The following is a 23766-nucleotide window of genomic DNA, read 5'->3' on the forward strand; positions in this document are numbered from 1 at the left end:
CAAGCGAGATCATTAACAAAGTGATTGTTTCATACTTCGTAACTCGGGTCAAAATAAGTAATTTTTGGAGAGAAGTAGGTTTAAAATGTGATAAAAACAATCCAATCCAATCATAATAACGATTGTTTTACTCGCCAATGTACCTAACAAATAATAATAATAATAATACTGTTATTGATTTTTTACATCTCTACTATCTCCACTAACTACTTTGACGATTTTCGGAGACGCCAAACAAAACATACTATGCATTTAAAAAATGGAGACAACGAACGAACAAAATTAAACATTATGATAACAAAACGCATAACCGCTACACCTGTGGATATCCATAAATGCGGCAAACTTTCCTGTCATTTACTTTTTTATTTTCGTCGTGGAACTTCTGGCACTATCCGGGCACTTGAGAGCATACCTAACCTAAACAATGTGGTCTCTTATCTCAATTACAGCTGTTTAGGTAAATACTGAAGTGATAAATGCAGAGAACAAACATGAAATATACTTAAAAATAAAGTTCAGGCTTTCAATAGCCACAGTTATCCAAAGAATGCTTCCAGTCACTATGTATTACAAGGGTAATCCCAAAAATAAGGTCTCCTATTTTTTTTTATAAATACAGAACTCTGTTCGTGTGGCTGTTGGTCACAATATTGTTAAGAGTGTTTCCCGCGCTCGCATATAAACATGCGTACGCCGTGCTGAGGCACCCAGTCTTGGCTAGGCAGCCGTTGAGAATAGAGCTCATGTTGGATGTTATCACCAAGTGCGAAGTGCGCGCAGTTATTTGGTTTCTGAATGCAAAAGGTACTGAACCAATTGAAATCCATTGCCAATCGACAGAAGTTGGTGAGTCATGCATGGATATCAAAAATGTTCGTAAGTGGCGTAGAGAGTTTGCAGCCGGTCGGGCTGAAATTCACGACGAACAAAGGAGCGGGAGACTGTCAATTTCCGTCGAGACAGTCATGAAGGTTGAGCAAATCATGCGTGAAGATCGGTGGATCACCCTGGATAATCACTGCACTTTGGTTCCTGAGGTTTCCCGAAGCGCCGCTCACAGAATTTTAACTGAAAAGTTGAAGTATCGGAAGGTATGCGCAAGATGCGTGCCACGCATGCCTACTGAAGACCACATGCACCAATGAGTTGATTCTTCCAGCGCATTTCTTCAATGCTTTGCAGCCGAACAGGACAACGTTTTGGACTCAATTGTCACGGTTAACGCAACCTGGGTGTTCCACTTTACACCTGAGTCTAAGCAACAATCACGCCAGTGGCAGCATCTCTCTTCGCTAAAGCCACGGAAATTCCAAGTAAACACAGTCTGCTGGTAAAGTCATGACTACTGTGTTTTGGGATCGAAAAGGAGTATTGTTGGTTGACTTTATGCCTGCTGGGACCACAATTAACGCTGACAGGTACTGTGAGACCCTGAAAAAACTCAGACGGGCAATTCAGAACCAGAGGAGGGGAATGTTGAGCAAGGGCGTAAACATTCTCCATGACAACGCTCGCCCACACGTCATCTGGCAAACTGTTGCTCTCCTGCAACAGTTTCAGTGGAACATCACCACCCACCCTATGGTCCCGACTTGGTGCCCAGTGACTATCACTTATTCCCTAAGTTGACAGAACATTTGGCTGGAAAGTGATTTAGCACCGACGATGAGGTGAAAGATGAGGTTCACAACTTCCTGAACAGCATGGCGGCGAGCTGGTATGAAATGGGCATACAAAAACTGTCACAGCGTCTACAAAAATGCATTGACCGAAATAGTGATTATGTAGAAATATAGCTAAATGTTCAAGCTGTAAAATGATGTAAACCATTGTAGATATAAGCAGGTCTATGTATTTATAAAAAAATAGGAGACCTTAGTTTTGGGATTACCTTCGTACATTCGGAAGTACAAGAAGTTGGTACGCTTTCTACAGCATGACTCTGAAAAGTCAGGGGTGGCTTCTGCTACACATTACCAGAATTTGAATGAGCCCCGTATCCATCGAGTTGGTTTTGCTATCAAGGATGAAATTGCTGATCATCTTGACGAGCTCCCATGTGATATAAATGGAAGGCTTACAACCCTTCGCCTTAAGCTCACTAATAACCAGCGAGTTACAATAATTAGTGCATACGCTCCGACTCTCACCTCCGATGACGACCTTCCTTTTCGTTTCTATGAGAGACTGAATTTCTAGGTCATTCTCATCAAACCAATCTGCATGCTTCTTTTTGGCAAAACCAGCCTATTCTTCAAAAGATGAGAGCACTGCTGACTTGAATATTTGTCAATGGTCTTCGACATTCTCTGGATAATTCACAGGCAGCTTTTTATGAAAAAGTTGGTGTAATTTCAATTAATGCTATCATCTTTGAGACGCTCGGTGTTCACTCTACATCTGATATGCTTTCCCTGCTTCCTGTGCTTCTGATTAACTTGCAGAGCCAGAGCGGACTGTATCAGTCGGTGATCAGACCAGCAGTCATCAGCACTTATCAAAGCCTTTGTGATGAATATGTCACGTTTGTCTCAGGCACGCACAATCACATAATCAATTAGATGGCAGTATTTTGTTCTGGCGTGTTGCCATGAAGTCTTAAATTTGTTCTTTTGTCGGAGGAGTAAGATCGTGATTAAAAGGTTATGTTCAGAACATTTGGTTAAGAGCATTAGAGTTGCTTTTACCAACACCTTCTTTACCAATTACACCAGACCATAATGCTGAATCCCTGCCAACTCAGGCATTGAAGTCTCCTAGAAGGATAATTTTATCTGACTGAGGTATATTTTCTAGAAGCACATTGAGTTGGGAATAGAATTCTTCCTTCTGGTCATTATTGGAGGTGAGTGTCGGAGCGTATGCACTAATTATTGTAACTCGCTGGTTATTAGTGAGTTTAAGGTGAAGGGTCATAAGCCTTTCATTTACATCATATGGGAGCTCGTCAAGATGATCAGCATTTCAATCTTGATAGCAAAACCAACTCCATGGATAAGGGGCTCATTCAAATTCTTCCCTTTCCAAAAGAAGTATAACCTCCACCATGTTCAGTTGTCCTTCATTAGCATTCGGTGCGACGTAAAGCAAATAGGAAAAAAAAAAGCAAGCCTTGTTTCACTGAGTGCAGCAAAGTCAATGTTAAACCTTTTCGGTTCATGAGCAACAATCGCTACTAGTCTCTGTGGTCGATTATCTGTGTCACTGTACATCAGAGTACATATATTCCAAGAAGCAAAATTCATTCTTATTTTGGTTCAACCGCAAGTGATGTACTCTCTGAATATGGCTATCCAGTCAGGTGGTATTAGGCTGACGATGTTTAGGGCACCTTTTCTAGCCCCATCCCTATTCAGAGCAAGCAGAGCGGATCTTAATCAGACCTGCTTAGCCATGAATGCAGCGTATGAATTGCTCTACAGCCCATCCTTGAGCAAAGCGAAGGTCACACATTCACCACCTACTTGCCAGTTTATTGCTAGGAGCTCCCATATAACACCATCCTGCTCCCGTCACAACTTCCCAATCGCTGCAGGACGTGCAGTTGTGCATGAAGACATGGTACAATTCTTCAGAAGATGCCTGCGTGTGACGTCTGTTATTGTGGGAATGTTATTGCACACCAACAGACACACGATCCTTGACAGTTACAGAGCCTTTGCCCAGTGGCATAGCAACTACGATGACTGGAGGTCCCGAACTGCTGCAGCCTTCATTCGCCTTCTCAGCCACTGGAGCTTCATTAGTTGCTCATGCGTCTGATCCACTGTTGATGTCTTCTACGCCATTAACCGTTATTGGTTCATCCACCTGTAGAGGCAGTTTCCCACCTCCTTCACCTTCCAAAGAAGCCGTTGGCATGATAAAGGGGGGGCTCCTTATCCCGGAAATAACTCAGTCGCCAGAGCCTTGTCAGTTTAAAGCAGAGTGCACTGCGAGCAGGTGAGGTTGACATTTGAGTGCACTCCTTACACTGCTACACATACACCAACTGGGAATAACAGAGACCATCTCCAGAAACCATCTGCAAATAGATTCTCACTGTTTGGACTCTGTAGTCGGGAATGAAGATATTTTTAAAAGTTTCAAAAAGATGGGATTTCAAATGCTCTCGATGGCAGAGCATGGCAGTGAAGACGATGTAATTTGGAATGACGACACACCGGTAGCAGGGAAGTTGGCGGCACAAGACGACAATAACTCAAATTAAATCAGTGACCAGATTTACTGAGTGGTAACAGTCCCTTATGAGATGAAACGAATGATGTGATATAAGAGAAACTAAAACTGCCTATATTTACTTTGTATGTAGGCCTAAATCGTGTGTTCACTGTTTACTGTCTTTTTAAATTTAGGAATACTGCTTTCCAATGAAAATAGCCAGTAAAACTAAGAATACATTCATAAGTTTGTTAGAGAATAGTGTAGAATATCTACACGTACAATTTATAGCCCTTTATATAGTCTATAAGTCATTCGTTCACTGCACAAAATTTGAGGTTATTGCATACTGGATACACCCACCACCTACTTTCTTTAAAATGTAAAAGTAGAGGGAAAAAAGAGGGGGTCTAATACGTGAGTAAATACGGTAGTTATTGCAATGATAAACTATACACAGTATCCCTGGATGCCTGAAAATTTCCCAGATTGACTTTTCCTAGAAAGATCTTTAGCAATATTCCAGTCATGCTGAAATAGTTACAGTAGTTTATGCTTTTGAGTCACATGATTGCTGCCAGTACAGGATTAGTAGTTGCCGAGTACAAGCTTGATAAGTTTAGTTTGCTTCAGTTTACAGTTACAGTTTAATGATGGAAAAGTAAGTATCAGAAATATATAAAGCTTCCAACAATGTGACAGCAATGTATTCAATTATGAGAGTTATACATCGATAATACACCACCACATACAGTGACATTCATCTAGAGCAGAGGTTCCCAGAGTGGAGTCCACAGGCACTTTTAAGAGAAAAAGAATTTACCATCATTTCCTCAAAATTTTATATCTGAGATAAAAAGGAGGAAATTTAGAGCAAACTAATTCTTTACCCACATGTTTCATTTAGAAGATTTAGAAGAGTTGTGGAACAGAATGTGCTCATCTCAAATGCTTTCTTTTGAGTTACAGCAACACACACATAATTGAAACCAAAGTTAAGAAATAAACTTCAAGTCAACAGTTAATATTGAAATTATCTAACATTAAACCCAATATTGCAGAGTTAATTGTACAAAAGCAGCTTCAGTGTTCGCATTAAACTGTGTTTGATATCATTCATATCATAATTTTTCCCTTTGATTTTAATAAATCTGAATTAAAATACAAGAATTTGTAAAATACTTATTGTTATTTTTATTTCGAAACTCACAGGTAATCTGTGAAATTTTTCTTTTCAAGGGGTCTGCAAACTGGAAAGTTTGGATACCACTGATCTAGAGCAAATAACTAAAGGATAACAGTTGTTGTTGTTGTTGTTGTAAGATGATAAGAGAAGTGGTTGCCCATCCAATTCAAATGGATGAAAACATGAAAAACATGTGTTCCGTCCTCACACTATATTCTTCTATGAGAAATAGCAAAACAATTATCAATAACAACACCATCTCTGTCATCATTCATGAACAAATGAGATGCCAGAAATGAAATGGCGTATGGCTTTTAGTGCCGGGAGTGTCCAAGGACATGTTCGGCTCGCCAGGTGCAGGTCTTTTGATTTGACGCTCATAGGCGGCCTGCGCGTCGTGATGAGGATGAAATGACGAAGACAACACATACACCCAACCCCCGTGCCAGTGAAATTAACCAATGATGGTTAAAATTCCCGACCCCGCCGGGAATCGAACCCGGGACCCCTGTGAACAAAGGCCAGCGCGCTAACCATTTATCCATGGAGCTGGACAGACATTTGCCCCTACAATTTTTTGACATCTGAGCAGAAGGAAATATGTGTGAATAGTTGCTGTGATCTTGCTGAAATCACAGACAACCCCAGAATATTTTTAAACAATTGTTACTGTTAATGAAACAAGATGTTTCATGTACAACCTGCAAATTAAGGTCAATAAGGTAAACACATTCGCATGACTATGCACCCATTAAACACAGTGAAGATACAAGCAGGCTAGATGAAGACAATTCTAGAACAACAGTATTCACATAGTTTCTAACTTGACTTTTCCTAGAAAGATCTTTAGCAATATTTCAGTCATGCTGAAATAGTTACAGTAGTTTATGCTTTTGAGTCACATGATTGCTGCCAGTACAGGATTAGTAGTTGCCGAGTACAAGCTTGATAAGTTTTAAACATTTTAAACAACAGCAACAAAGGCATGAGTCTGATAAGAGAGACTCTAGAAAAGATGAAAAATTGAGAGAAGTAATGACCACTGGGTTCTACAACAAGGAGATTTGACCGTTTTTATGTGCTAGCATTGCAGCAATAGAAACTGTGGTTCTAGAATTGGTCTCTCTAACCATCTAAGAGTCCATAACTGGCACTCTGATGCACTCAAAAAAGAAATCATCATACTCACCAGCGAGTGAATGCCTCTGGTAATGAGGTGGTAGATTTAATTCTACCTTCCCACTCCCTTTCATATCAACAATATAGTTCCTATAGTAAATTATGTTATAACAACAACAATATTTATCCAGTATTCTTGAGGCCAGGAGATAAGTGTTTTGTCAGTAGTGCTGCCTAGCCATTCAATATGATTACGTGTTTGGTCACTGGACATTGGCTCCTCTCATCATTCATAATTTTACTTTCTTCCTTGTCATTATAAAATTATTAAACCAATCTAATACTCAGATAGGCCAGTTAGATCTGATCTAACTTCTGGACATATTTATGGCTTATATATTTTATACACTCCTAAATCATCTATTTACAGGAGTGCACCATAATTACCTGCTGATCAAGTCCTTTGTGCACAGTGTATGCAGTATTCAAGAAATTGGCCAATCCATGCAGCAAGGGAATACAAGATGTAGGACATAAAACAGGTGTAATCTGCTGTCCACCCCACATGAGAGCACCCAATGAAGGCAGCTGCTGAGGATCTCTGTCTGTGCCTGCTGCACCCTGGTACAGCAGGCATGAACTGGACCTGTGTTATAATACAACTGATGTAAAATCTCAATCATAAATAACATTCCCTATTCAGAATTAGATGCAATGTTCCCCAGACAATCTCAAACACAAGAGGTTAAAAAGGAAGAATGAATGAACATGATATGTTCAAAGACATAAAACAGACAGAATGCAAAAAATAAACATCATAGCTAATTTACGTATAATTTTTAAGTTTAAACAAAATTTAGAATGAAGTGATTTGTATGAGCGTATGTTTTATGTCAGTATTGGTCTGTTTAGTCATCGCAAACACATCCATAAACCGAGTTGAACTGGTCAATGTATGCAGGAAGAAAGTATATATACTCGGAACGAGTTACAGCCAACCACTGACCAGAATGAAGTAAATAAGTTCATCGGACAAAAAATTAATCATCCTAGTGCGCACATATAGATGAATTGTTAAGCCTGTACAGATGGTGCAGCGAACGAGTCCTGTGCTCAACCACACATGTACTGCCTCTACGTGAACATAAGGCAGTAGCAATCAGTGAGACATTGATGTCACAAGCGGACAGTGTATGTTAACATGGGTAGATGTAAAAGGGGCAATCGTGTTTGGCCATGCCCATGGCCATACGGTGTGTGAAGTTGCTGGATTTGCTGGCGTTTCGCAGCGTACTGTTCAACTTGTCTACAAGCAATTGTGTACTACATGTGGCCACGAAACACGACGTCAGAACTGTGGTCAGAAAAAGATCCTGAGAGGGACCAGAACACATTTCACAGCTTGTGAATCAAAATCGCTTTCAAACCCGACAGGAATTGCTGCAGTCAGTAAATGAAGGCCCATCCCAACCTGTTAGCAAGATAACACTGCGACAGGAACTGCGTGCAATGAACATTTGGTGTATGTCACACAGGCACATAAAGCTGCACGTCTTCAATGGGCTAGAAATTAGAGCGTGCACAGTAGCTGACTGGTGGAACATAATGTGGTCTGACGAATCACATTTTTGCCTGTATTCCAATGACACATGTCATCGAGTGCCCCAAAGGCCAAATGATGCATTTCATCCTGGATGTGTGCAAGGTCAAGTTCAACCTAGAGGTGGATCTGTGATGTTTTGCAGGTGTTTTACTTATTATGAATTGGGCCCGCTCACTGAGGTGACCACTAACATGAACCAGGATGTTTATTTAAACATTCTGGATGATCAGGTGTTGCCTTTCAGTCAACATCTGCATGATGAGATGCTATTGATACCTCGATTTTTCAAGATGACAACAGCAAAGTTCATCAGGCTGGATGCATTTGTGACTGGTTTATGAACACTCCCCCACCATATTACATCTTGACTGGCCTGCAAAATCACCTGACTAGAACCCTATTAAAATCTGTGGGACATGTTGGAACAGCAGGTAAAATGCTGACATCAGCATCCCTGCAATATGGTGGAACTGCGCAATCAAATCCTCAACGAGTGGATTAACTTGGATGTGACATACCTGCACAACCTTGTAGACTCAATTCCTATCCGAATCCAGGTGGTTATCAAGTCCAGAGGTGGAGTTACACAGTATTAAATGATGCTTGTACTGATTTCTCCAGTCATGACTAATTTTTGTCCAGTGATTTTATGGTTTTGTTTTATTGGTGGCATTAGCTAGTGATTGAATGCATTGCACTTTCTTATATACATTTTATCACACAACAATAGGTCTTTTCAGCAACAAGTACTTTTTCCTACACTGAACATCCGCTATTTGAGGTGTGAGTAATGAACATGGGCCCATATTGATGGATATGACTTACTTTTCTTACTAAAAGCCTTTATTTAACCACCTAATCAATAGACAATTTTTCATTGAATAGTATTTGTTTCGGCCAATATGACGGCCATCCTCAGTTATTAGAATGATATGGATACAGTAATATTCCAAATATCTTAATAAAACAAGTCGAATGGGGTTAAATCCTAAGAAGCTAGGATCACAGATGATCGCAAAGACACATAATATACATACATTCAAAATGTTCGTTAGTCTGTATCTAATACTTAACACTTATACACATACATAACATATAGTTTTAAAAAAATATTCTGTGTAGTCTGTATCCAAAACTTAACACTTAACCAGATAAAAAGTGACATTAATATCACTGTCTGTTGGTACTCTAAAAAGAGTGAGTTGTGAAAACTACACTGATCATTTTATACAATTCTCATGAATGTTAAAATATTTTGTTAAAAAATCATGATGTTGAACTTGAATAGGTTACTATTCTGATTGTTGAAACACATAAAAACATGTTGTCTGTTACTATATATGCTTGAAAAGGTGGATAGATCTTCTTTAATTAGTTATAGGATCAGAATGTTGGCCGGCAGAGTAGGAGAAGTGGTGGTATACTACAGTATTTCTAATCACCAGATTGCATGCCCAAAGCCTGGATTCAATTCCAAACCTCTTTGCAGTGTTCATGTGGATTGATAGGTAGATAGATTGATAGATTTATCATCAACAGGTTATTTTCCCAATTAAAGATTCAATAAAACATAATATACAACAAACACACCTTAAATAAATAACACTAATTTCCTAAAATAATAACCCAGTTCAAACTAAATCTAGAGACCTTTATATGTGCATAATTACAACAAAATAAATAAATAAATAAATAAATAAATAAATAAATAAATAAATAAATAAATAAATAAATAAATAAATAAATAAATAAATAAATAAATAAATAAATAAATAAATAAATAAATAAATAAATAAATAAATAAATAAATAAATAAATAAATAAACAAACAAACAAGGGCATAAGATGCTTCTGATGGTGATCCATTCGTCGGACAGTGCAAAGTTTTGAGCAGACCCCTTGGTGTTATTCGATAGGAGTAGGTTATGTGCCAACACCAGGTTTCACTCTCTCCCTAGCTCATTATCATCATCATCTCACATCCAAATGTGCAGGTCGCCCATGGGAGTCAAATAGAAAGACCTGCACCAGGCAAGCTGAACATGTCCTTGGACACTCCTGGCATCAAAAACCATGAAAATGACAATCCACAGCCTGTTTCCAGTCATTCAGCTGGGTCAGGAATGGAATGGATGAAACCCCAATCTAGTGGCGAGGACAGGAATTGTTGATAAATAATTTTCGTTTCCGTGTTAATGCTACTTACTTCAAAACTACCTTTAAAAAAAAAAAAAAAAAAGACGTTCCACCAAATCAACACTTGTTAAGTACTGAACTAGTTTACTATACTAGAGGACCAGTTTCAACTCATCATGGCGTCATTTTCAGCTCAAATATTAAAAATAAAAACCATAGTACATATATATTGCATGTTTTGTAATGTCAACTGTCAAGGGTTCTGGAAAAATCTTTCTGAGTGTACAGAAGTGTTAGACTTCTACAAGGAAAGATTCCAATTATATTGCAGTATAACTTTTTATTTTGTAACATTAGTTACTTTCAATATGAGTTTCAAACAAGAGACATGTTTATAAATGTAAAAAAACAAAGGACACCGAGGAAGAATTTTCCAGAACCCTTGACGGTTTGACATTATGGAACATATGATTTTATTGTTAGTAACTTTTTATCTGTGTGTATGTATGTATGTATGTATGTATGTATGTATGTATGTATGTATTGAGGACATTGAGGAAGGATTTTCCATAACCCTTGACAGTTTGACATCACAGAACATATGATTTTTTTTTAAACACGATATGATTTTTTTTGTTTGTAACTTTTTATCTGTATGAAGGTATGTACTTACTCTGGTTCTTATTTTTAATATTTGAGTTGAAGATGACTCCATATTGAGTTGAAACTGGTCCTCTAGTGTAATAAATTAGTTCAGTACTTAACAAGTGAGTAGTCTATATTAGCAAAAACAACCATCTCTAAAAAAAAATGAAATCCAGTTTTTGTGCTGAATATGTTCTCTGTCCACTTTTACGCAAGACAGTAAACTACTGTATTAGCTGCAAACTCGGCCTCTAACCAGCTTATTTTCTTCATCGAAAATTGCAGTTAGACAAAAGATGTAGCATATCTATTGACTAAACATTTTGGGACTCAGTGGTAAAATATAGAAGAGCTAAAGTTTTACAAAGAACTCATTGAACCCAGAAGATTGGGAAGATCCATGTGAGCACAGTGTAGACAATGGCATTAATTAATGTTTAATTCTGGTTCATTTTGTATAAATATATTGGATTTTACACTGTATTTATTTCTTTTTAGTTAAACTAACACTACTAGTCTATAAACCATTTACAGTCAGAAACATCTAGAATATACAGTCAAAATTACACGAAGTAAGATTATACAGATTTAGACCAAAACTTTGCTATATCAAGTGCATTCTGTGTACCATGAAAGAGTTCATCTTCTGTACACGGAGATGGAGACAACGGACAATGAAACACGTGCTTCAGAATATGTAGTATATCCTGACTACATTTTCATTCCTTCAGTTTCTTTCGTTTGGTGCAAACCTGGCCATCTCCAAATTTGAAATTTAAATATTCCAAATAATTATACAAATAAAACATTGGTATTCTGTAATATTCATTACAATGATATTTATAAGTGATTAAGAAAATTAAAAAGTTCTTAATCTCATTATTTAGATTTTATACGGTTTTTTTTTTTTCGGTTCCCTGAAAAATGTAACCATTTGGAGTTGGCCAGTTTTGCAAATGGATGACTCAAGTGTTGATTTGGTGGAACATCTTTTTTTTAAAGGTAGTTTTGAAGATAGGAATTGTGTCGGTTGCGAAGCCTGTTGCACACTCCTCTGGGGCAATGATTAATGACTGACAGATGAAATGATATTGGACAATGTCGCTGGAATGAAAGATGAAGGAAAACTGGAGTACCCAGAGAAATACCTGTCCCGCCTCCACTTTGTTCAACACAAATCTCACATGGAGTGACCGGGAATTGGACCACGGAACCACGGAACTGCCTGAGCCACGGAGGTGTACACCAAAAGACATACGATAGATAAATACATAAATAACATCATTGTTGCACAGTGTCAGGGAGAACTCTAGAGTATTCTTGATGCATTTTCTGCTGCATATGAACAACTGGGTCTTAAAATCACTACCTGTAAGACCAAGGCGCTATACTAACCTGTCTCAGGAAGCAGACACTTGTATTATTGGGGAAACCTTTCAGAATGTTAATACAATAAAACCCTGGAATGCAAGCAACTTGGTCTGTGAGTGTTTAACAAGATGAACAAATTTTTTGTTATAAATTCTAACGTGATAAACAAGCAAGCTTTTGTACTACCAGTAGTAACTCATCTGTCTGTTGAGCATCAACAACTACAGCTGAATCAATCGTTCCCTCCTCCCCTCTCCCTTTTACTGTAGGACTGTGAGTAATCTTCTCTCATGCTTGATTTCAGAAAGCATGCCTGACTCGATCACACAGTTAACATCCATACGATTGTGTAAGTATTGTATTGCATTGTAATCATATGCGTGCATTAAGTATTTTTTATTGTGTTAATTAGTAACTCAACTACAGCTATGGGTTGAAAAATAGTTATGTTTTAACTTTACATTATTATCACTTGTAGTATTAAGCTAGTAGTAAGTTCAACCTATAGTACTGTAAGCAGGAGTGTTAAGTATTGGAAATACTTCAGTTGTGTGTGAATTTGTATATAATGACGCTGGATCTAGAAAGTTAAACTAGTTGTATTTCTTGTAATATTTTCTTTTTATGGAATTGCTTGTTGCTGTTGTTGCTGTTGTTGATGAGTTATTATTTTAATTTTACTTTCTTAATGGACAACTGTACGTGACTATTGCCACCGGGATATTTCCCATTTGCGACGTATTTGTTAATAATAATAATAATAATAATAATTAAAAAGTGAATGAGGCCTTATCTAAGGTACAGACCCAGCATTCCACTGGTGTGAAAATAGGAAACCATGGAAAGCCAACTTCAGGTCTGCCAACAATGGGGTTCGAACCCACTATATCCTGACTGCAAGCTCACAACTATGTGACCCAAACCACATAGCAAACATGCTCAGATTAGCAAGATCATACAAAACAATCACACTGATCACATCAAAGCAAGCAGCATGCACAGAAAGTATTTTAAAAGTGTACATACTTTGCAGTTCTTACAATCTGCTCAAAGTTGGCACTGCGGAGGAAAGATAAAAGCTGGCCAGTGCACAGTGCTTCCAATTCCTCTAGCTGTGATATTACATCGATGTTAACCTGCATCAATAAATCAAATATACATATAGAAACCAAAAAATGAGATTATTATAATAAAATTTTAAAATTTATTCTCAAAACAAAGCACACAATATAATATATTATTACTTCATACAGAATAAGAATACATACTAACACTACTAGTCTATAAACCATTTACAGTCAGAAGCATCTAGAATATGCAGTCAAAATTACACGAAGTAAGGTTATACAGATTTAGACCAAAACTTTGCTATAACAAGTGCATTCTGTGTACCATGAAAGAGTTCATCTTCTGTACAAGGAGATGGAGACAATGGACAATGAAACATGTGCTTCAGAATATGGTCTTCCCTACATTCACACTTGATTTTGTCAGCATCGATTTAACCTCATCTAACTAAGATCACTTTGGATTTGCCAACATCTTAATCTATTCAAGGATTTCTACGTTGTCCAATTCTCTTTGCAGCCAGGTGGTAAGCATTCAGCTACTGCCATCTGTCCATGGATGTTGAGACATTGTTTTTCACAGACTTTAAACAGCCTGGGACCCACAGACAAGTACGTCTCTTTTACAAATTAGCAACTACAAGCAGAGGACACACACATTGTGAATGGCTCAACAGCCAGAATGTTATAGCTCGATATTCAGAACCATGTTAGTTGAGAACTTCTTCAATGGCAGCAAGTATGTCTTGGGTACTTCAACTAAGCCTCTTTTATAGACATTTCATTATCATGTGGTACACTGTGTTGAGGATACAGTCACAATCACAGTAGGGGAGCTTGATTTCCCCCCCCCAAGATGCAAACCAAGGTGGCATTTGGGAAGGTCAGCTCTAATTTGCTTGAGTTATAACAAGATCCTCTTTGCCTAGTTGAGACAAGGAGCCACGTGAAAGGATTCGAGATTAGTCCCAACTGGTTGGGGCTTGAGAGAGCCCATTCTTCACACCAAGAATGATTCATATAAAAAGTAAGGCTAAATCAGTCTCTCAACTACCTTCCACAAGGAATTCCATGATTTTTATCTCTCCAAGTTCTGTATACTGCAGTCCTGATGCATGGGAAGCTACAGATTTTCAAAGTATTATTTGCTATTCCTTCTTCACAGGATTTATTTTTAGAGAAGAATATGACAGATTATTCTTCAAATAAAGGGTGGATGAAAAGTAACTCCTTATTGAAAACTGCCTATAACTTTTGTAAATAGTACTGCATTTGCATGAAATAAATGTCAATGTGATCTATAAAGTGGTAGAACTAAATTGCTAATAATTAAGGCTCGGAAGTTAAGGAAAAGTCATATTTCTTTCCTGAACTCATTTTGCCTGAAATCTGAAAAATAAGTGTGAATGACTGCTTCTTGATCACATTTAAAGCAATTTGATGTTGAATATAAATGAATATTTTGGCCATTTTTATTATTTTGGTCATATTTTGTTGATTTTAGTGATATAAGGTCATATTTGGTTATAATTTCAGCATTTTTGTTTAAATTGAGGAGACGTAAACAAGGTACGTGTATCTACGTCGAGTTTCAAGCAAGGATTTCCAAGTAGTGTAGTAGATATATTTTTCTTTCTTTTCCTGGAACAGACAGGTTGTAGGTTTAGAAGACCTGACTTCAAGAAGGACCTGCTGTAAGTACATCTTTTAGCATATCTTTCTGGACAGGTTAGATTGCGACATGATATACGAAAGCTCATAGAACGTGATGATAGTGTGTTTTCACCTTTTATTCACTCCAGTAGATATACTTAGCTCAGAAGCAATTAGCAAGCAAATTCCATGTTATCTCTCACCCAGTTCTTCCTTAAAGGGACCAGTTACAACTCCCTTCCTCTTTCACTGCCAACGAACTTCAACAGATTGGCCTCAATAAACATCCTGATAGGCAGTGTCTTCTAACTTATGCTGACAGATACCATAAAGCATGCTAATACTACTTTTTTTTGGGATTTATTAAGGAAAACTGAGCGAGAAATGCACTTCGAGGCTATGATACTGAATGAATGTTAAAAGGTTTAATATACTGTAGCACTCTGTCAGTTTACATGATTAAATGTGTATGGTGTATTATGGCTGATCACGTTTTGTTACTTAAGATGTTTCATGTTAATAATATGAGGGCCTTTTTTTTTTTTTTTTTTTTTTTTTTTTTTTTTTTTTTTTTTTTTTTTTTTTTCCAAGTTCCATTTGTTTCTAAAAGTAAATTGTGTAGTGCAGGAAGCGGGTCTGCACGTTGTACGATTGCACCACTCCCTCGCCACAATTGCCACCAGTACTGGCTCCAATACCTCAGTCATCGCCGAACTATAGGCGAGTAACGATGGCCGCTACAATCGATGCTCCCCCCAAATGTGAGTTGCAAAGTGTGATTCGTTTCCTTCAAGCTGAAGGATGCAGTGCTGCTGAAATTCATCGCAGGATGAGTGAAGTGTACGGTGAGCACTGTATGAGTGACAGTGCTGTGAGAAAATGGTGTAGGAAATTTGCCGAAGGTCGAACAGACGTCCATGACGAAGGTGATCAAGGATGCAAGTCGGTCGCTACTGCAAGTTTGGCTGACCGAGTTAACCAAGTGATCCGGGAGACACGGAGGTTTACGATTAGTGAACTTCCCACAAAATTTCCAGACATTTCACAGTCTTCCCCGTACAAAATTGTGACCACCGAGCTAGGATACCAAAAACTGTGTGCCCGTTGGGTCCCGAAAATGTTGCGAGAGCCACAAAATGAAGCAAATGGTGTCCAAAAGTTCAAGTAGGCAATCTTTGACCACCCACCTTACGGTCCTGACCTAGCACCCAGTGACTATCACCTCTTTCGAGAAATGAAGGCGTGGTTAGGTGGACAACGCTTCGCTACTAACGAAGAGCTTCAAGACGCTGTAAGGACCTACCTGAGCTCACTGGCAGCAGACTTCTTTGCAGAGGGTATAGGAAAGCTAGTCTCTCATTATGACAAATAGTTCAACCTTCATTGTGACTATGTAGAAAAATAAGTAAGAATGTACAAATCTTTTGGTAATAAAGTCATCTTGTTAACTCAATACGTGTATTATTTATGGCCTATCGGAACTTGAAAAAAAAAAACAGCCTTTGTACTCTAATACTTGCTACCAATCCCTAAAATTCATGTCATATTTAATCATACTTTAGGTCATATTTAGCTAATTTTTAGGGCACATTTGCTTGCATATTTTGTATTTCTTCAGGTCATAAACTTCTGAACCCTACTAATAATTGTTTTCTTCTCACAAAAACAAAAGCACCCCATTATGATGAAACATCTGATGATGTGTAAGCGTGCATAGCTTGCATCTCATTCTGAAAGCAGTCTGTGCTACAGCTGCTATAATGTGCTATAATGCAGAACTGGTCACAGACCTCAAGCTTTGGAGGATACCAAAACCAACAGGAATTGCCATTCAAAGGCTGATGAATACAGGATCTGAGGTACATACCTACAGAAGAAGCAGTCCATATATAAAGTGTAGATTGGAGAAAAAAGAGCAAGTAGTGCAGGGTATGTTGGTCTGAAATCCCAAAAAGTCAATAGGCCAGGAGTATTGAAAAAGGTGGCCTAACTAACCACATGGTACAAATTGCTCTGAAGGAGGAGTTAAATTGTCATCTATGGAAGCAGCTGTCAGTCACTATTAGCAGAAGACTGTGATTCTCAGACAGAACATTGGGAGATCAAACTTGCTTGCTGTGCAGACTGGCCCCAAATTGTTAACTATTTCCTTTGAAGCAACATCATTATGCTTCATGTGGAAGGATGTGTGGATTACTCTAGTTGTCAGTACTGGGCATAAAAGAATCCTGAGATTGGTAGGAAAGATACAAAAATGAACCTATGGCCACAGTGAGATTCACTGGCCCATTCCTTATTTGAGACACCAACTGGTGCAGATCGGAACCTGACCAAGCTGAAAGATGATGACAAGCTTACTGTGTCCACTTGGAACACCATTACCTACCATATCTTCGTGCACCATGCCCCTCTCGTCAATGAGTGCTGGAGGTGCAGCCACGAGTAGAGAAAATGCTAAAAGAAGAAAATACAGTGATTTGTTGAACACATTCTTCTTTGTACCAGTAGCCATTGAATCCAGTGGTACCTGGGGCAAGATTGGCCTCAATTTTATCAAAGAGGCTGGTCAATGGATTACTTGTATTTCCGGCAATACCTGATCAACTATTTTCTTATTCAGCACATCAGCGTAGCTCTACAGCATGGGAATGTCACATCTATTCTCAGGACACTACCACCTGGTAAAGAGCTGGATTAAGTTTTCCTCCTTTAAGACATGACTTAATATTTTATAGAAATTGACAAAATGTATAATAAATAGTTTCTCAAATACATTTTCTGAACAAATTATATATATATGTGTATCTTTGTTTCTGTCCACTTGAGCTTTGTGCAATTCTCAATTCTTGAGCATTATCTTTTGAATCCCAAGGAAATTATCTGTAACTACAGTATTTGACTCAAAAGAGGATGTCTTGACCTTTTATTTCCTTTTTTTGCATCACACCATGACAAAAAGGTCTTATGGCACTGATGGGATAGGAAAAGGCTAGGAGTGGGAAGGAAGTGGCTGTGGCTTTAATTAAAGTACAGCCCCAGCATTTGCCTGGTGTAAAAATGGGAAACCACAGAAAACCATCTTCAGGGATGCCAACACAATATTTCCAAGACAATGATAACACAAAGCTTTCATTGTATTCTGAAGTGATGCTTGGAAAAAAGGAAAGCCACTATTATTCTATCTAAAATATGACAGGTTTCTTCTCCATTAGAGTAGCCTATGCAATAAAATAAGCAATAAAATAATTTAATATCAATTATTGTAAACTACATTCCTTTGAGTCTCTACTGTAACGTTCAAAAATAATCTTAGCTATATTGTAGTAACATGGAATTTTGAGAGAGACCGCTGCATTTTCATAGTGCTCCATCTGAATCATATTTATATGTTGAATAATGCAGTACTCAAAGGGCCCATGTCACTGAGGGGTTAAACATTGTGTTATACTTTCGGAACAAAAGTCTATGTTGCCTCATACATCATAATCGTATTGCTATTTTTTCTAAATATATGCAAAATGTAAACATGGACGTGGTTCAATTCTAATTGTTCCGCACTACACAATGCCATTAATGTGCATACTACTCTTAGGGTTTTTCACTCACTCAGCTTTGTTTACATTATTTGTTTATTCATAGCTTCATATGTAACGTTTCTGGTTGTTAAAAATTGACAGAATTAACAGTTTATAAGTTCCTTTAAAATATAATTTATCACAAGATGGATGACAAACCACCCAATATCAGTAATTCTAGTACCAAGCGAGTTGACTGTGCGGTTAGGGGCGCGCAGCTGTGTGCTTGCATTCAGAAGATAGTGAGTTCAAACCCCACTGTTGGCCCTGAAGATGGTTTTCCCTTTTCACACCACGCAAATGCTGAGGCTGTACCTTAATTAAAACCATGGCCGCTTCCTACCCACTCTTAGCCATTTCCCATCCTATCATTGCCATAAGATCTATCTGTGTCAGTGCAACGTGAAGAAACTTGTAAAAAAAAAAAAATTAATTCTAGTTAAGTAGATGTGCAAATACAGTAAGTGATACTTTGTCCTTTGGACTGTATGTGAAGCTGAAATATTTGTGAATGCTAATTTAGCAATGTGGTAAGTTCCCAAGTACATATTAAAACATTTATGATACACATTCAACTTGATGCATTAGACTAAATATTTTAACACCAACAAACCTGTGAACGGTGACATGTGTAACAGGCAGCCAAGAAATTAAAAGCAGCTCCCACAAGCTTCATGGCAGAGAACTGAAACAATATTGACTGAATAAACAACACACGAAAAGGATGATTTTCCAACATACAGTAATGAATAATCTGCAATTTGAAAAATATCTGTAGTAATACTGATAAATACATAAGTACATACATACAATTTCATTATGAATTTCAGGTTCATCCAGCAGTCTGTGAAAAATTAAGAACCGTTCTATAAACTGCACTACACAGTCAGCACCAAGATCATTTCTGTTTTCATGACCCTACCATGAATATTTTCTGTCTCCTGCTGCTCTTACTTTACAGCTAAGTCTATTATTCATCTAAATAACCTACTCTCAACATTTCACCTCACATGACTGTACCACAAAATTGATTAATATACAAGCTACATCAAACATGTTCATTCCCAACTTCAACTACCCATTATGAACACCTAATGGTACTATTCTAACCTAAGAAAAAAGCAAACAAAACCCCATGGCACAACAGCCCCGTAGGGCCTTGGCCTACCAAGTGGCTTCAGCCCGAAAGCCTACAGCTTACAAAGTGGTATGTGGTCAGAATGGCAAATCCTCTCAGCCATTATTCTTGGCTTTCTAGACCGGGGCTGGTATCTCACCATCAGATAGCTCCTCAATTGTAATCATGTAGGCTGAATAGACATCAAAACCAGCCCGCAGATCCAGGTAAAAATCTCTGACCTGGCCAGAAAATTGTTCCCATCCACTAGCAATTCTTCTTACAACTTTCATATCAGTTAAATCCCACTTATTATATCCTGTGTTCACCATCTCACCCATATTTTAACACCAAGCAAACGTCAAAATTGTACTCTAATTAAGGCCATTGCTGCTACCTTCCCAGTCTTCATTCCTTCTTTCCCAACTGCCAACTGAAAACCTTTAGAAGTTAGGTGTATATTCATCATCATCATCATCATCACCACCACCACCACCATAGAACCCCTCCAGCGTGCGAGATAGGGTGGTGTTGAATGAGCCTTCGCCATCATTGTCTGTCCAGAAATGCCTTTTCTCTCACCACTGACTCCCAGTACCCTCCTCTTCTCTTCACATCGTCTCTCAGCTGGTGTAGCCATTTCTTCCTACGTCTCCCCACTGGCCTCTTCCCTTCAACTGTTCTTTCTAGGCATGCATGTGATGTTCTTGTGCCAGGTATTCGCTTTACATGTCCATACCCTGTCAGTCTCAAAGTCCACTTCCAGTTCCATTCTAATATCATTGTTCCTCATACGGCCCTTGCATGTTTTTTGGAGGGTAGTTCATAGGAACTTCATTTCACATGCTCGCTATTTACCAACCTCTCTCTCTTTCGGTGTACGTGTTTCTAGACTGTACGTGAGAACGGGCACAAAGTACGACTTATACAGAGTCATCTTGGTTTTCATGGGCACTTTGTTATCCCAAAGCAGATGTCTTATCAGGTTGTAGAAGTTGGAACTGCTAGACACTGTTTACTATTTCTTTATCTGCAGTACCCATGCTGGAAATCATACTCCCAAGGTATTTCAACACGTGTACACATCGACTGTTTTCACCTTCTAGCTTTATGTGGCAGCCAGTATCTTTCCTACTCATTTTCAGTGCAACGGTTTTTATTGTGCTAACTTTCATCTAATACTATTTGAACTTTGCTCCCCGTTCATCCAACCTAGTTTGTACCTCGACCTCTTTCACTCCCCAGATGGCTACATCGTCAGTCAACACCAATGCGTGTTTGACTTCCATCTCTTTCTCTTTTCAGTATTTTAAAAATACTGTCCATGACAGTAATGAATAACAATGGTGAGAGTGCACCCCTATGTTCGACACCATATGTGGTGAATGGCCATCGCCAACACGCACACAGATGCTGCAGTTGTGGTACAGTAACTGGACCTTGCCTATGAGATATTCAGGCACTCCCAGTTCTCTGAGGTACTTCCATATGACTGGTCAAGGCACCCTATTGTATGCCTTTTCTAGATCTAAGAAAGCTACAATTAGGTCTTTCCCTCTCTCCCAGTGCATTAACACATCCTTAGAGTGAAGATCAGGTCTGTTGTTCTACTGGTTCTAAATCCATGCTGTTCTTCTTCCAGGACAGTTTCTATCACTGCTCGCAGTCCGGTTTCAATAATATAGCTGGCACACTTTCTTCTGCATCCTTTTTTAAATAAAGGGATATTAATACTTTTGGAGCCAGATTTAAATTTTTTGAGGGGAAAGTGGGGGTTTTCCTGGATTCGGAGAAATACAGTACTATATTTTTTCAGAATGAAATTAACCATACACTTTCACGTAGTATCGGATTTCGAAAAATAACAAGTAAGCCGTAGTGTGGATATCATCTGCGGAAACGCAGATTTTGAACAAACTGATTGCCGTTTCATATTGATTTTAATGTGTCGGGTTTTTTACGACTTTTATATAAAAATCGGATATAACGACAATCTGCTATAGCGAGTAAATTTTTCGCTGTTATAAATTCTCGCTATAACGGATTTCTACTGTATACTGTGTTAACAGATCTGTAGAAAAACACAGCCAAATGGACCAAAATTTACCACGCATTAAGCCTCATACGTACTGAGAATGGTAAGTCTATGGTTTCAATGTTATAATGTCCTACCTTAGTATAAGAAATGTCTTCGCCTTGCTGTTCGTGTCTGAGTAGTAGTTCGACCTTCTCTCTTTAGTAACCAGCAGTAATCTGCCAGCATGGTTTTGTTCCATTTCCCTTGAATAGTTATTCAAAATCAGGAGTATACAGGATTATTTGCAACAGTTGTAATTCTTCTTATGTCGGACAGACAGGAAGGAATTTTAATATAAGGTACTTGTAACACGTCAATGCCTGAAGTACAATAAATTTTCAGCTGTAGGCCAGCATATGCATGACTATAATCGCAAATTCACAGGCATAAAACAAGATATGGAAATTCTCAAAACTATCAACAAAGGACCCCTCCTTAACAATACTGAAAGCTGCTTCCTACATATAGATCAATATTTCAACCCAAATTATAATCTTAATGAAATTTCAGAAAAGCCAAATATCCTTTTTGACCTTCCAATTCCCATTTTTAGAAACTTCAAACCAACAAGTCATAATTGAGTTTTTCATAATATTCACAGCACCTTCCCACATCCTTCAGCCCTGCCTTAATCACACACCCCCCCCCTTTCCCTACAGCCCTTCTCCTTCGCGACCTCTTCAATTCATTAATTACATTTCATCTAATTTTATTCAGGTTAACTTCATGGACACCGCAATGAATTGCAAATTTTATACCAGACACAATGTATCTGTTTTAACCACATCTTTATATGCCGTCCTGACAGTGACCAACAACATTTCAGCATGATTTTAACAAGCACTATGAGAGCATTTCATTTTATTACGTTGGTTGATGTTGAAACACCATCTAGCAGTTCTTCGTCAGCTGGCGGTTGTTTACAGCGGCGTTCAATGACTTGCATACGGCTAACACCACTCAAGTAGATTTGGTGATTGACTACAGGATCAACATTTACCAGTTCCCGGTTTACAATTGAAATTGTAATGATTAGCTGAGGGAACTAACAGTTCTGTGAATATTAGTGCGTGAAAGAGTCTCAATGATGTGCACACTCAAGAAGCTAAGAATTTAGACCCTAGTTTATTCTCATTATTTCATCCTAGTTTTTAATGTCAATTGTATATATCTGTTCATTTCTTTTATGTCAATTGTGTGCGTGTGTACATTTGTTTAGTCATTAGATGTTTTATATTAAGGCTGAAGATGGATAGCCCAGGCCGAAACTAGTTCCTAGTTAATGTAAAGCAAAATATTACATATTATAGTATTGAAAGGTGGACCATTACAACATTAATTTAATAATTTTACTGTGATAGCAGAGCGAGCCTATTTGTGCTTGTATTTCGCATCCCATTCAGAAGGTAGAAATGTATCTGTGCTGAATGGTACAGTGAAGTGTAGCTAATATTTGTTGTGTGATACAGTATCCTATATCTGGATTACGAACATAATCATGTGAAATTGACTAGCGTGGTGCATATTTGCCTTGTGATAGCCTAGTTATGGACACGGAAACTGTAAAATTCCTTAATAATGAAGACAAAATTAAAATCTGTTGGAAAGTGGACTGGCATAAGTGTGCAGTGGTCGCGAATGTTGAAACTCGCACCTTCAAGTTTCGAGTCGATCACTCAAGTTGGTCGAAGTTTTGGAGAATTCAAAATGGCAGCCAAAGTCATTCCTCGCAGTTGCACATGGTCAAATTTAACCTCCAATTCATCGTCTAACAGTGTGACCAGAAAACAATGTTTAATAACCCACTGCTCTGAAATAAAAGGCTTCTACTAACATTTGTTTTAGGAATGTGATCTGTAATAATACTTCGATATTTCTGTTGGCCCCTGTGCACATTTTCATATTTGTTGCCTGGTGTTTATCACACCTTCCGGTGTATCGATACTTGTTATTTTACAATCCCCAGCAAAAAAAAGTTTTCATATTTGTTCTCTCGTGTTTTTCACGTTTTAATACATTCCTCTCATGCTCCCATGTCAGAAAAATCATATCT

At 38.1% G+C, this 23766-nt stretch overlaps 1 protein-coding gene across 1 annotated transcript in view; it reads right to left on the reverse strand.

Annotated features, from left to right (window-relative positions):
- LOC136866038 (RNA polymerase II-associated protein 1) overlaps window positions 1-23766 on the reverse strand; it is a 379305-nt gene that overhangs the window by 124789 nt on the left and 230750 nt on the right. The window contains exons 13-15 of the mRNA XM_067142667.2: window positions 19133-19204; window positions 13251-13360; window positions 6917-7115 (exon numbers count right to left, since the gene is read on the reverse strand). Of these exons, the coding sequence (XP_066998768.2) occupies window positions 6917-7115; window positions 13251-13360; window positions 19133-19204 (381 nt within the window). The remainder of the gene's footprint in view (window positions 1-6916; window positions 7116-13250; window positions 13361-19132; window positions 19205-23766) is intronic.

Source organism: Anabrus simplex, chromosome 1 (assembly GCF_040414725.1).
Source record: "Anabrus simplex isolate iqAnaSimp1 chromosome 1, ASM4041472v1, whole genome shotgun sequence".
Taxonomy (NCBI): Eukaryota; Metazoa; Arthropoda; class Insecta; order Orthoptera; family Tettigoniidae; genus Anabrus; species Anabrus simplex.